The sequence below is a fragment of the Macrobrachium rosenbergii genome, chromosome 54, assembly GCF_040412425.1.
Source record: "Macrobrachium rosenbergii isolate ZJJX-2024 chromosome 54, ASM4041242v1, whole genome shotgun sequence".
In the NCBI taxonomy this organism is placed as follows: Eukaryota; Metazoa; Arthropoda; class Malacostraca; order Decapoda; family Palaemonidae; genus Macrobrachium; species Macrobrachium rosenbergii.
The window spans coordinates 44377163-44392522 of record NC_089794.1 but is presented as its reverse complement, the minus strand read 5'-3'; the positions used below and the strand labels follow the sequence as shown (position 1 = coordinate 44392522).

Genomic DNA, 15360 nt, shown 5'->3' with positions numbered 1-15360 from the left:
AGTTTTTTGTGGCCCCTGCCAAAAGACATTGTTGTTCCCCTTCATGAGTGTGCTGTTCTTACACCCTGTATGTTCGTCAGGGAGGTGTTTTTCTGTTTTGGTTTAGGTTTACATGTGGACCTTTCCTTGTACTGGAAAGGAACAAAAGGCACTCCATCTTCCAATATCCATCCATGAGTGTTGTGAAGACTGTGTGTCAATTAGATCATTGTCTCAAACCCACATTCCTGGAGGGGGCAATGAAGGAGGACCCCAAGATCTCCTGCAGGATACGACAGCCCCTCAAACAACCCCTGTCTCAGTCCCCAGAAAAAGAAACCTGACGGAAAGGCACCCCAACAAACCACTGCAGAAGACATCAGGGAAGGTGACCCCCTCTCCAGTTGACATCAAGAAAGACAGGCCCCTTCGTCGCCCCAGCAGATACCTGGTTTAATCAGACGTTACCTCCATCTTTGGGAGTACTGTTAAGTCCCTGCTCAACAGTTCTCTGTGGAGAACATCCCATTTTCTGCAGTGCCTTTCCACGACCTAAGGTTGATCGGAATATATATTTATCATCAAAATTATAAACTGTGTATGTTGTCTTTCTAAACAATCCTGTATTATGTACAAGTTACAACTTATTTATTTCATATGTCAGACATTGTTTATCACTATGTTCTCTGTATGAAACCTGTCCTGTTTTTTAAGGAACTAGTTTGACCTCAGGTCACCTGTAAATCTTTGTACCAGCGGTCTCTGCGCACTACGCAGACGTCCGCATCCCACTTTATAAGCGGCTAATTTTATGAATAAATCAGCAGTCAGCAGTACTTGTCTCCCTGCTCATTATTTTGCAACTCTCTCACAAACTGTAGCCGCTCCAAAATGATAATGATAAAATTGACGAATACTACCTTTAAGTGTTCTGGCAGCTCAAATTCAGCTGAGTCCTCAGCATACAAGGAGGTTTGAGAACTTATTGATAACATGCTAAATAACATTATAACACTTCATTAACACTTAAAACTGCAGCACGCCTAGGACTAGGCCTCATGATACTTTATACATTGTAGTACTGACAGTAACCCTACATGCTAATTTATTAGGGTATGTGAATTTAATGTCAATAGGATTTAATAAAAATTATTACAACATAACATTATTTTATTAGCTCAAGTTGATTGTGATCTAACACAGTTTACTTGAGGTTGTGTTAACACAGTTATAAAAATTTTTGTGAACGAAAATATGTCAATTACTTGTGAAATGTGATCCCCTGTTCTTTTATGATCCTGTTTCTGTATGTAACACAGTTAATGGCCCAGGACTGGGTGCCAGAGGTAGGTCTGTTGCTGCTAGTCTGTGCAGTCGCTGCCGCTGCCATACCTGGGAATCAACACATAGCAATGACACCTTACTTGCACGCTACAGTCACGTGACTGTCCAATCTCTCCCCTCTATATCTATGGATTCAACCTTCAGCTTAGCATTTTTCCAGAAATTAACTTAAGCCTAGATTTTATCTTTTATGTACTGAGGACTGGCACTTTCTATTCGGCAAATTTCCCATTTTTTATCTGTGAATATTTGATAATGCTTAAACAAATTTAAATAAAAAAAACTGGTAACTTGGTAATTAAAAAGCCATCAGCTTCAAACACACAACATAATGTGCACACATGAGCCATGCGAGGACATATGCTAAGAGATGTAACCAAATTTTAAAAATGAGCTTTTCAAGAGAGAGAGAGAGAGAGAGAGAGAGAGAGAGAGAGAGAGAGATCTGACTTATCATTAAAGTCAAATTTAGCAAGTTTCTCTTTGCGTTCTTAAATCCCCTGCAATGGATGCCTAAAATAGCGTAAGGGCGTCAAATCGCCTCTTCTTTCTCGTGTTTCTCTCTTCATATGTGCATTAATCACATCATATATGTTACTTGTTGATATTTCAGATTCTTTATGTGTCTCATTGTATGCATCATTGTACGGCCTGTCCGCCAATATATATACCTGCCTTTTACATGTTCTGTAATGCATTATATATGTCTTTTTGTGCCTGTTAAGAAACACAACCTTCATGTGGATGCAGCGGGGGGCCTCAGGTCGCCCGCTACCTTCCATCCACTTTCTGTATTATAAAAACCTGCCGAGAATAATAAAGGATCAGTCTTTCACTTCTGACATTTCTTGAACCTCACACTGGTGACTCTGGAAAGGGACAGGTAGCTTTGGTTTTGGCCCAGCCATTAATGGACTAAATATGGTTGCAGCCTTCCATCAGAGAGCCTTTAGCGGACTAACTATGGTGCAAAGTTTAGGCCTCTGATAGCCCTTCCTGGTGGAAACTGTGCCATTAATGGACTAAATATGGCGTACCCAAAAAAAGGGTACGTTTTGGCACTTCGTTCGACCACTCGAACAATCAGCACCATTAACGGACTCAATAAGGCACATTTTCCTGCGTTTTGGTGCATGAGTAAAGATGTTGGAAGCTGAACCTCAATGCGAACCTGTGAGCATCGTCTGTACACCTCTCTCGCCAACAAAGCCAGACGCAGTCAAACTTCCCCCGTTTTTGCGGCAGAACACTGTATCATGGTTCCTGCGCGCAGACGCGCACTTTCACGTGGTGCTCATCTCAGACGACGCTATCAAATCCGACATCACCATGACGGCACTCCCAGAAGAGGTGTTCAACAGAATCTCCCCCTGGCTCGATGCGCAACCAGACAAGGTCACATACGCGGCCTTGAAAGATAAACTGATGCAATCTTACTCCATGCCCGTGACCGAGAGAGCGCAGTGCGCACTCGACCTATTATTCCATCCCCTCGGAGAAGCATCACCCAAGGAAGCCTGGGACGAACTATGGGGGTTGGTAACACTGCCAGGCCACGATGTAAACGGGAGAAGTACGGTAGATTTAACAAAAGCAATCTTCCTTTAGCGCCTCCTGCAGGAAGTTAGGTGCCAGATAAGGGATGCAGACACCCTCGACACGGATGCCTTAGTTAATGATGCCCAGAAACTACACGAGGCCACCAAGGCCTCGAAACACGCCGCTGCCCTCACAGCTGCCGCCCTGGGAGCCTGCAGCCTGACGAAGGAGAACGACGACAATGACGGAGACATCAATGCCATTTACAGATAGAAGACACCACTCAGGGAACACATGACATGGTCAAACCCGGCGTGGTGCTTCTTCCACAGAAAGTTCGGAACCAATGCTAGAAACTGCAGGCCTCCCTGTTCCTTTACAAAAAATGACAAAAGCGGCCACAAGTAACAGCTGTGGCCGCAAAATCCAACTCCCCCCGACCAGCAGGTTTCTTCATCACAGACGAAATTTTCGAACAGCGCCTGCTGGTAGATACAGGGACAATGCAGTCGGTCTTCCTGCCATCCAGGAAGGTTTAGAAAAAATACCTGACTCAACACCCGCCCTCATAGCAGCAAACGGAACTCCCATCCGCACATATGGCACGATGACCCAGACTATCTCAATTCTGGGACGCAGATACCACTGACCTTTCATCATCGCGGATGTAAATTCCCCCTGCTGGGTGCAGATTTCCTAGGACACCAGGGACTTCTAGTCGACGGCGCAAGACAACGCCTCCTCGACACGGAACCTGCCACTCCCGTCAGCTCTCCACCAGACCTGAATGCCCACCATCTGCTCCACAGCCCCCAACAACTACACATCCCTCCTACAGGAATTCCCGGACGTATTCAAACCAGAGCTACGCCAGTCACCTGGGGCTTCAGCAACACACGGCATCTTCCATCACATCACCAAGTTCCGACAACTGTCCCCTGAGAAGTAACAAGACACCAAACTGGCCTTTGCAGAGATGGAACGAATGGGCGTCTGTAAAAGCATCAAGCCCGTGGGCTTCTCCACTCCACATGGTAAAGAAACCGATGGTTCATGGAGGCCCTGCGGGGACTATCGGCGTTTGAATTTACTAACAACACCAGACCAGTACCCTCTCCCTAACATGCAAGATCTGACGAGCGCCCTCCACGGAGTGAAGATTTTCTCAAAGATGGACCTGCTGAAGTCATATTTCCAAGTCCCTTTGCATCCTGACAACGTCCCAAAAACCGCCATCATCACGCCCTTCGGGGCTGCACATTTTCCTATTCCACTTTCGGTCTCAAGAACGCAAGTGCCACATTCCAGCGACTGATGGACACCATCTTGGGGATCTGCCTTTCTGCATCTGCCACGTCGACGACATTCTCATCTTCTCCAGGTCCCCAGAGGAACACCTTCGCCACATCCGCCCGCCCTGAAACGTCTGCAGGACAGTAGACTAGTCGTCAGGTTCGGGACAAGTGCATTTTCAGGAATGAAAAAGTAGACTTCCTCGGCCACGAGATTTTCCCAGCAGGAGTGTGCCCCCAATGGCCTCTAAAGTAAAAGCTATAGAGAACCTCCCGAAACCACAAACCATCAAGGCCTAGGAGTTTCTCGGAATGATAAACTACTACCGACATTTCATCCCAGACATTGCCCGCACTATGTACCCCCTGATGTCAATCCTGAAGGACAAACCAAAAACACTGACATGGGAGGCTCCGCAGCAGCAGGCATTCATTGAAACAAAGAGAGCCCTCTCCAGTGTCACCACTTTAACTCACCACAACCCCACTGCTGCCCTCAGGTTGACAACGGACGCCAGCAACATCGCCTGCGGCGCAGTACTCGAGCAGCTAGTGAACGGCACCCACCAGCCCTTGGCCTTCTTCAGCCACAAGTTTTCGCCAGCAAAGACCTGCTACAGCGCCTTTGACAGAGAGCTGCTGGCTGTCTACCAGGTTGTGAGACACTTCAAGTACCTGCTGGAGGGGGCCGAATTCACAATCCTAACAGATCACAAACCCTTGGTGCAAGCATTTGCAAAGCCGGGAGATGTGTGGTCTGCAAGGCAACAGCGGCACCTGACCGCCATCTCCGAATTCGGGTTCACCATCAACTTTGTCCCTGGCAGGAAAAACCAGGTGGCTAACACCCTGTCAGGGTAGAAATCAATTCCCTTCACCTCAGCATTGACTACGAAGACCTGGCAAGAGAACAAGCAGCGGATCCAGAGACGGCAGACTACAGGACGGCAGTGATGGCTCTTAAGTGGGAAGACGTGCCCTTAGCAAGCTCGAACACAACTCTCCTCTGTGACACCAACACTGGCCACCCACGCCTCCTAGTGCCTGCTTCGAGGAGAAAGCAGGTGTTCGACATAGTCCACGGTCCCTCCCATCCATCAGGGTGCACAACGGCGCCCCTCATGACTAACAAGTTCGTCTGGCATGGCATCAACAAGGACGTTCGACAGTGGGCAAGGAGCTGCATCCCTGCCAGGTGAGCAAAATGTCCCGGCACACAGAGTCCGGGGTCGGCGACTTCCCCCGGCCTTGTTGGCGTTTCAGCCACATCCACATAGACGTCATCGGGCCTCTTCCGCAGTCAGGAGGAGCCAGATGCCTCCTGACAATCACAGACCACTCCACCCACTGGCCCGAGGCAACCCCCATGGAGGGGGCATTAACAGCGTCATGTGCAGAGGCCCTCCTCTCCAGGTGGATCAGCCATTTCAGAGTGCCAGACAGCATCACTACAGACAGGGGTCCAGCCTTCCTGTCAGAGCTCTGGGTCTCCTTGGCACGCCTGATGGGTACAACTGTACATAGCACAATGGCCTACAACCCTGCAGCGAACGGCATGGTTGAGAGGGTGCACCGCTCTCTTAAGGCAGCCCTCATGGCACGCTGCACCAACGAGAGGTGGGAGGAACAGCTCCCCTGCTGAGAAAGTCTACGGGGAGACACTGGCCGTTCCCGGAGAATTCTTCCCGCCACCGGCCGACGGCGCCGACAGCCCCCCTCCCGAGGTTGAGGGAACACGTGCAGAAGTTCACACCCTGCCATAAGACCTTCACTTACAGAACCACCACCTATAGCCCACCCGCCTTACACTCCTGCGCCTACGTCTTCATCAGGGTGGACGCCAGTCGGCTGCCCTTAACCAAGCCCTACAGGGGGCCCCACCGAGTCATCAGGCGGGCCGCCAAGGCATACCTCCTTGACATCCATGGGCGGGAAGACTGGATCACCATCGACAGGTTGGAGCCCACCAATGCGGGGTCGGGGGCAGCCCAGGAAACACATCGAGCCAACCTCAGATGTAGGTTCCACCCCACGCCCACAGTTCTCCAGGAGCAGGGGCCCACTCCGACTGCCTCAGCATCTGCGTGATTAATGTTATTTTCATCCAATAATTGCTCCTCTAATTACTGTCTTGGGGGGGGGAAGAGTATTGCCTTTCCTTTCTTGTGTTTCTCTCTTCATACGTACATTAATCACGTCATCTATGTTACTGTTGATATTTCATAATCTTTATGTATCTCATTGTATGTATCATTGTACGGCCTGTCCGCCGATATATATATCTGCCTTTTACATGTTCTGTAACGCATTATATATGCCTTTTTATGCCTGTTAACAAACACAACCTTCATATGGACACAGTGGGGGCCCTCAGGTCGCCCGCTACCTTTCCATCCACTTTCTGTATTATAAACACCCGTCGAGAATAATAAAGGATCAGTCTTTCACTTCTGACATTTCTTGAACCTCACAATATTTATACCTAAAAATGCTAAGCTTGTGTCAGTTTTTCTTTGACAAAATCGCTACCCTGACAAAACCCTGTCAGTATTACATCAAGAGTACTGTAGATGCTTACCCTCTATAATCTGGCAAACTTATAATAAAAAATAATAACAATAATACTTTACAAAAGCCATGTATGCTAGTGTTCACTAAGAACTGACAATTACAAAGTGCTTACAGTAATGTAAGAATATACTGTACAGTATAAAGTATATTATATTAGGCTCTGACCCTCGGGGTTATCATAGAGCAGGGAAGCATCCTACTCCTCTCCGAGAAATTGGGAAGGCATACGCTTCACGGGAGGCAATCAAGCCTCCTCCTCATATGGGTGGGAGGCTGTACCATTTTCGGGGCCACTGGAACTTCAGTCCCTGGGCCCAGAGTATAGTTATCAGGCCTGGGGTGGAGCTGGACTGTTGTCCCCTCCCCAATCAGGTTCAATCAGCCTCCGGCCAGAGTTCTGGGGTCTTTGTGAATGGCCTGTCAGGCTTTTTCAGTCTGCCAAGGAAGTTCCCTTCCACTGGAAAATTTTTCCGGCGTGTCCCGTTTATTTTCCTTATTCAATGCGGCAAGTCTCAGTTGCTTACAGTCTTGTGGGTTGGATCCTACTGCTCCGTGGAGCCGTAACCACCTCTATAGACCTTCCGACGCCTTTCACATCTTGGTTGCAGAAAGGTCCTATCCTTCTTGGGATTCAGACTCGGGAGCAGGCGTACCCCTTCAGCTTAATGCCCTCCTCAATGCGGCTCCAGAGTGCTTTAGTTTGAACAATACCGTAGTTCAACAGCTCCGGTATTAGAAGGCTATGCTAGCTGCATATCTAGTTGCCTGGCTCATTTAGGCACCCAGCGTCGGGAATTACCTGAGGGTGCCGGTCATTATAATCGGTTTTCTAGAGTCTCTGGGCTTCTAAGTAAACAGGAAGGAATCCCACCTGATTCCGGAGGGTAGCCTTCAGTAGTTGTGAATCCAGTGAAGCGGAAAGAGATAGCAAGGGCGATCTTATCATTTCATCAACTCAAGCATACCTCTCGCCGTGCCCAAGAAAAGGTCTTGGGTTCTCTCCAGTTTGCTTCAGTGACGGTTCTCCTTCTGAAGTCAAAGCTGGAGTTTATGACCGAGGTATGGCGGAGTTAGGGACGTGTCTCCCTGATTCCTCCTGCTTGAATAGTGGCCTCCGGCCTTGCACAACTATCAAGTGCTTACCGAAGTCAGTTCCTCTCCAGCTTTTCCCCTCCGGCCTCAGTATTCCACACCGTCACCTCTGGGCGGGTGAGGTGGATATTTTTGGCCCAATGAAGTACATGGAACTTAGTCGGTCACGTTCGGCAGTTCCATATCAACGCTTTGGAGGGCGGTGACAGTCTTCCTGTCCTTTGGAAGCTTCTTCCCCCCAAGAGGTTTCCTTTTAGGCTGGTTCTGAACAAAACAGCAATAGTGCACTGCGTAAACAAGTGGTTTTGGACTCGAGTTGCTTCATTCAGGTTATGGTTCATTCTTCTCCATAACCAACAGGCACAAGTGCCTCTGTCTACCACCCTTCTCGTAGGGGTCCAAAAGGTCACTGCTTTTTCCCTATCCAAGGCCTCCCCTGGTGTCGGAATAGTCCTTAGGCGGAGCGTCATTCAGGTAGTCTTGTGACCTTTTCCTGGACCTGGAAGTAGGTCTGTTTGCAACCCAATTCAGCCACAAACTATCAAGCTGTCCCGTCTGGTATAAACTCAGCCTCGTCAGCCCTCAAACTCTGATGTCCTGGCTTTGTGGTCTTTGTGAATCTTACAGTTTAGGAGGAAACTGATATTGGTCCTGTTATTACTGTTTTCCTGAAATCAGTTAAGGGATCCTACTCTACTGCAGTATGGTTCTGCAGTTAAGTAACTAGCACTCTTCACATAGTTTTCGAAGCTACAGTAATGATGCGGCTGCATTGGCCTCGAGGAAAGTGTTTTGTTGGAACCAGACTCACAGGCTCTTAACTTTCATCCCTAAGGTCTGTGTTCGTCTAAGAACAGTACTCCGTCCACATTCGGTTTCCTGGTCTTTGAGTAATGTATTGGAGTTAACTTGGTAACCAACAATCATCTTGTTCTTACCTTTCCTTGTTGGGAAGCCCCTAAAAATTTTAATCAGCTTAGCTTCTAGTGTTAGTTTTCCTGTACTGTCTGCCCTGTCTGGCGGAACCAATCATTTTGGTTTCCCCTCATCGGGGGTAGTGTTGCGACTTCCTCACCCTGACTTTCTATCTACAATTGAAGGTCCTCATTTTCGGTGGTCACCTTGGAAAGTACTCCCCTTTTACAAGGTCTGTTTCTGTGCCCAGTTTTCTCCTTAACGGCTTTTTTAGACAGGACCTCGCAATTTTGTCAATTCCTCTCCTTTAAAAAGGGGGGGGGTACTGTCATTGGGTCTGCTATTAGGCAGGAAGTATTTTCTTAATACAAGCCTATGGATAAATGGCTCTCAAGCCTTGGAAAGTTAACAAACCTTGAAAACAAACCAAGGGGAGAGAGAGAGCAAAGGATAAAAGGGAGAGAAGGGATTCTCGATACCACAAAATAATATATATATAGTCGGTAAAAGAAGTGTGAACAGGAGTGGGAGAGCACTCCCGGTCACCATTGGTAAGCAACCCAAAGAAGGATTGAACTAGGATAGACTACGCAGGTAAACCCTCGCTATTCCAGCTTAACTTATTAGAACATTAGCCTAAGTGAAAAGCCAAACAGGGAGAGGGTGGACGTAGGCAATATATCCAAGCCAAAACCAAACAAAGGGAAGCACCAGACATAAAACACACATGTACAGAACGAGATCACAGACATGAAACTCATACGTACAGATCGAGATCGTCCCCCCTTTACCGATTTTTCCCCGAAGGGAAAAAGTGTTACAGCCAACCCCTAGGCTAACCTAACTGAGGCGATGTAAAGGAAGGAAGCCTAGGAGAGGGGTAAAGGCTAACGAATAACTCAAATAATTCATAATAAAACAAAAATTGTCTATAAGGTACATGTAGGAGGATAGGCAGGCCCAACACGACATGAACGTGAAGGGACATGACCGACCTCCAGTTAAATGGAAGTACCCCAAAATTAACAAAATTCAAAAGCATCCAAGCACAAGGTCAAAAATTAAATGTACCAATGAAAATCATGTTCCCATACGCTTAGAGAAGTGAGTCTAAAACAAGGCAAAATAAAGCCAAAATAAGAAGCTTAATAGGCCGAGGGGAACCACGTAGCCTAAACAGCAAGACAGCACTTGACCAGGAAGGAACACAAAATTCACAAAATAAACAAAATTATAAAAAAAAAGTAAAAACAAAGTAAAAACCGTAACAGTACCAATGAAAATAAGATCCCCAAAGGCTAAGAGAAGTGAGGACAAAAATAAAGCATAATGAGGCCATGATAATAAGCAAATGGGCTCGAGGAGGAAGCTAAGTAGCCTAAACGCTCAACAGTACTTCTTGTAATGAAGCCACGATAAAAAGCGAATGGGCCCGAGTGGGTGGCTCGTAGCCTAAACGCTAAACATCACTCTCGTAATGAAGCCATGATAAAAGGCGAATGGGCCCGAGGGGGTAGCTCGTAGCCTAAACGTTAAATATCACTCTTGTAATGAAGCCATGATAAAAAGCGAATGGGCCTGAGGGGGTAGCTCGTAGCCTAAACGCTAAACAGCACTTCTCGTAGTAAAGGGGTACAGAACAAACATAAAATTAATCAAACCCACTAAAGTTAGGGATCATTAATTGGTAAAATATCCCAAATAAAAAGGGATACAAATAAAAAACACAAAACAAACATGCAGACCCAAGACCAAGGGAGGTCAAGAGACGCCGTGAGAGGAGATCGAGACGGGGGTTATAAATCCCTTTAATTATTAAACTAAAGGAAAATAAGGGCCTCAATCGCCTAAAAAACAATAAAACACTGGTACTCAAGTTTTTGAAGAAGAACCTTGCGAGGATGCCATAAAAAATCCAAAATAGAGCACAAAATAAGGATCACAACGAAATTACGTGTGAACGAAAACGCGTGCTAAAATGGAATGCGGCTAGTGTTGCCTTGTATACAGTCCGCGAGTAGTGCATGGGCTTGTATCGGCACCTCTCTCGTTGGGACTTTTGACATTGGGAATCTCTATAGGATAAGGTTCCGTGTTTTTGTAGTTCACCCTTTTCCATACATGACTCCATCTAGTGGAGCTCGCTCTGGGGGTAGTAACTCCAGCATTTCATTTAGCTTTCTCTGGTATCTAGCAACGGAATTACCTAGAAATAAGTGCTGAATGGACTTTTTCACCGGGTGACATGGGCCCCTCTCCAAAAATAGATTTTTCCTTTGTCAAAATCCTTTTATTGTAGATTTAATGGAGCACTTTTAATTCCTGCAAGGGTTTCTGCTACATATGTTTGGTAGTGTATGTAGCAGACAAATTCTTATAAGGGAAACAGGACAAGGAAAATGCAACATAAATTTGAAGCCGTCAGAATGAATACTCAAATGGCATATGGTTGAATAAAAGAAAAACTTTAAGTCTGCAGGGTAATGTCTCTATGAGAGCATGGCAGTCAGATTCAGAACGTTTTTGAACCTGGATTACCGGAACTGGTGAATTGAAAATAGCTAATGGCAGATTTAATGTTAAAAGGCAAATCAAACATTGCCATTGATTTAGTACAATATGGAGAAATTTCATATTTTCAGTGTAAAATATTAATTTAAAATCAAACAGTACAGTAATTCTTTAGATATAATGGCTGGTAGTGATAACTTCGTAAATAAGATGACAAATTATGGATTAAACTTGTGACTTCTACCATTTTAAATGGCGCAATTTTAAAACTGAACAGACTTAAAAAATTTTACAGTGTCGATATTCAGGCTGTAATAATTAATATCACGATGATGTAATATATGAGTCAGAAATAGAAGTAGGGAAAGCTTTTTACTAATAGTTCTATTTGGTTCTACAGTGTCATCCAGAAAAAAATGGAACATAATCTTGCAGCTTGGTTAAATCATCATCATCAACTACTCTGACGCCACATGACGCATTATATAAGACTGAATTACTCGCCACTCATCACATCTAATAACAACAAAAACAAAAGTAACTGGCAAGTATTTAAAGCCATACTGCATTTTATTCATGCAATGTCAGACATGATTAATAAAATATATGGTGATTTATGTTATCAAAAGTTAATCAGTATCAGTTACTGAAACTACTTACAAGAAAGAAAACTACAAAACCACAACTGTAATTAAAAAAACTACTGTCTAAATTTTTAGTGGTCACTATTAAATTTGTATTTCTGCAAAATGTTTAAAGCAATGTAAGAATATATAAAATACGTACATATAAATAGTATTTAGTATTAATTAGCAGATTTAATTGAGACTTAATTTTTATAAAGGTTAAGCTCTGTTTGCCTGGCAAATGTAGCCTAGCAAACGAATTCCTATAAGGGAAAGAGGACGAGGAGAATGCAACATAACAACGAAACTGTCAAAATAAGTGGCGCTTGTAACTGAATAAAAAGAAATACAGTATTACTGTCAAAGTCTGATTTATATGTACATTTGTCAGACAGTTTTTAAACCTCAATGCCATCAACTGGAGCTGATAAGCTAAAAGTAGTGATGGATGTAGGAATGGAATGTAAAATTTAGGCCAAAGGCCAAGTGCTGGGACCCCAATGAGATTATTCAATGCTGGAAGGGAAATAGAGTAAAATGGTTTGAAAAGTGTAAAGGAGGAAAACCTCACAGTTATAACTAACTAACTGCACTATGAAACTATTGTTAGAGAGCATGGAAAGTAAGATGGAATAAAGGCAATATCATTCAGTGCTGGAAGGGAAACAGAGTAAAATGGTTTGAAAGGTGTAAGGAGGAAAACTTCATAGTTGCACTATGAAACAGTTGTTATGAGAGGGTGGAAGGTAAGATGGATTAAAGACAATACTAATGGGGCTACAGTAAAGGAATAAATGGGGTTGCAGGTAGGGGCCAAAGGGAAGCTGCAAAGAACCTTAAGTGATGACAGTGCACAGCGTGAGGTGCATTGATGGCTTTAATACTAAATCATCAAATGTTGCCAATGTCTCAGTAAACCATGAAAAATTTTTGTATTTCAATGCATAATATTATTTCAAAATCAAATCGTAATTCTTCAGCTATGTTGGCTAATCTGTGATATTTTGAAAGTAAGATGCTATTACCGATTAAAATGTTAACTTGCACCATTTTAAAGTGGCAGAACTTTTTAAATATTTGAATATAATGTATTACTGTTAAATTTACCACAGTAGAAAAGCTATTTGATGATTAATTCTTAAGAATTAGAATTTGCTCAAACTGTGGAAAGATCAACATGTAACACCTACAAACACAGTAACACTTGTATTATTCTCATAATAAGAAACCATTGAAGATGTGGAAATATCTACAGTACACATATCAGTGATCCTTGATTTGCAGTTAAAAATGAATGAGGAAAGAATGGGGGTATTTGGTCTTTAAAAAAAAAAAAAAAAATACAATTTAACTAAAAACTTCCTGTCACTAGCATTACAATTACAATTACAGATTAATATTATAATTTGCTCAGAGCATGAATCTGAAAACAAAATGCTCTAAAAGTGTAAGGGAATCCACCAGTGAGTGAGAGAAAAGCCCACCCATGAATTACCTAGCTTGTTGTTCATACTTGTCTTACAGGATTTAAAAAAAAAATCATTCATGCCTGTGTTTTGTCTCCTCAGTTTTAAGTTTGGATGCTTAGTGGATGACCTTAGTTAAAACCCAATAGGCATTGTCAGGGCCACTGGCCTTTGCTAAGGACAGCATGTTACAATAACTGGTTATTCTTTATTGTATTTAGCTAATGATTCCTCAATAGATTCTGCCATGTTAATAATATACAAATGGGAGAAATGCCCACCAGCACCAGGCACATGGAAGTAGTAGGTGTCTCCGTGTTGTAAATACTATTGATAAATTAAAAACAGGAGACTGGAATGTAAGGACCTGAATAAAACTGGAAAGATGCAAGAAGTAGAAAATGAATTCAAGATTGGTGCTGAACAACTTGGATATCTATGAATCACAATGCAAAGGAATGGGGAAAAGCAAGAATGTATGGGTATATTGTAATATGTATTTATATTCAGGGGGAGCAAATGGAATTGGTAAACAAATAAGGATGATTTTAACACCTAATGCGGAAAAGGCACTGACTGCCTAAAGAGCCGTGAGCTGTGGATTTCTGCTTGCAAGATTTGAATCAAAACCATGTAATATGAGCTTTATAGTGTTCTGTATACCAATGAAAAAAGTCCGTGAAGAAATAAAAGATTAATTTTATTCAGAAATGTGGAATGTTGTAGCAGAAATGCTACAAAAGATATAAGAATTGTTGTTGGTGAGTACGAATGCAAAAGTTGGTAAGGACAATGAAGGTAAGGAGAATGTAATAGGCAAGGAATGTCTGGGAAAGACTGCAAACAAAATTGGGGTGTAATTTATTAGTTTCCATATTGCAAATACTGTAATCTCATCATTAGAGATACTCTTTTCCAACACAATGACAGCCAAACAGACACTTGGACAACTCCAGTTGCCAATTATAAAACCCAATAGATCACATAACAATCAATCAAGAGGGGAAAAAAAATACTTTGAAATGTTAGGAACTACACAGGAGCAAATGTTGGAAGTGATGAATTTACTATCACCACACTAAAGCTGAAATTAAAAGTAACCAGCAAAATAGGTGACAGAGTACAGCATCTATCTTTAACACAATAATGCTTTTTAAAGATGAATACTGTGAGGCTTTTGCAACTGAATGTTGAAATAAATTTAGATTTACAATTTTAGAAATCATATCTAAGGAGGTGAAGACATCAGCAAGAACTGACTCACATCACAAATGTGTATCAATCTACTAGAAAAAAGGTACAGTATTGGGGATATGGGGTAACAAGAAGGAAACTTCGAATGATGGATGAGACCTAGAATATTATACAGAATACACAAGAATAGACAGAAAGGATATGAAGAAAGCAAAATAGAACAAGCTAATTACTTAAGTCTAGATAGTGAAATTAAACTAAGTGCCAGAAGTGATATAAAAAAGAAGCTTAGGATATGGAAAATACTGGGCAGTGATGGAATCATTGCAGAGATGATTTCAGCCGAAACTGAAATGGCACCTTGTATATTAACCAGACTATTTTATACAATATGAAATGATGAAACAAAAAACCTGATAATTTGGAATAGGAAATCATAGAAAAGATACCAAAAAATAGATGACCTGACTGAATATGGTAACTATACAGGAATTGGACTTTGGTCACTGGTGAAGAAAATAATCGGTATGCACAAAATATGTACATTACCTATATCCTTTACAGGTTCTCTTGAGTTGGAATTTAGTAGAAGACTAAAAATGCAAATCAGTGGAATCTGGATATCAGACAGAAACTGCATAAGAAAGTAAGATTATACACTAGTTTTTACTGCCTATTACACTATACAGTACAGACATGACTCACAGAATGATAATCAAAATACTATATTACACATTTAAAAGATTCACTGGATTGAAGAATAAAGCTTTTAAGAATATAGTCAGATACTGTAGCAGGATAGAGTTAGAGATGATACTATAAGGGAAATTA

At 43.1% G+C, this 15360-nt stretch overlaps 1 protein-coding gene across 1 annotated transcript; it reads left to right on the top strand.

Annotated features, from left to right (window-relative positions):
- Positions 1–5107: 5107 nt before the first annotated feature.
- On the top strand, positions 5108–6242 carry LOC136834659 (uncharacterized). The gene is made up of 3 exons (XM_067097244.1): positions 5108–5349; positions 5568–5771; positions 5933–6242. The coding sequence occupies exons 1-3, from the start codon at positions 5108–5110 to the stop codon at positions 6240–6242; spliced, it is 756 nt and encodes a 251-aa protein (XP_066953345.1).
- The last annotated feature ends 9118 nt before the right edge of the window (positions 6243–15360 follow it).

Coding starts and splice junctions, on each gene's coding strand:
- LOC136834659 (XM_067097244.1), top strand. CDS start 5,108: ATGGCTCTTAAGTGGGAAGACGTGCCCTTAGCAAGCTCGAACACAACT. Junction 5,350..5,567: donor AGGAGCTGCATCCCTGCCAG/GTGAGCAAAATG, acceptor CCTCCTCTCCAG/GTGGATCAGCCATTTCAGAG. Junction 5,772..5,932: donor GCACGCTGCACCAACGAGAG/GTGGGAGGAACA, acceptor CTTCACTTACAG/AACCACCACCTATAGCCCAC.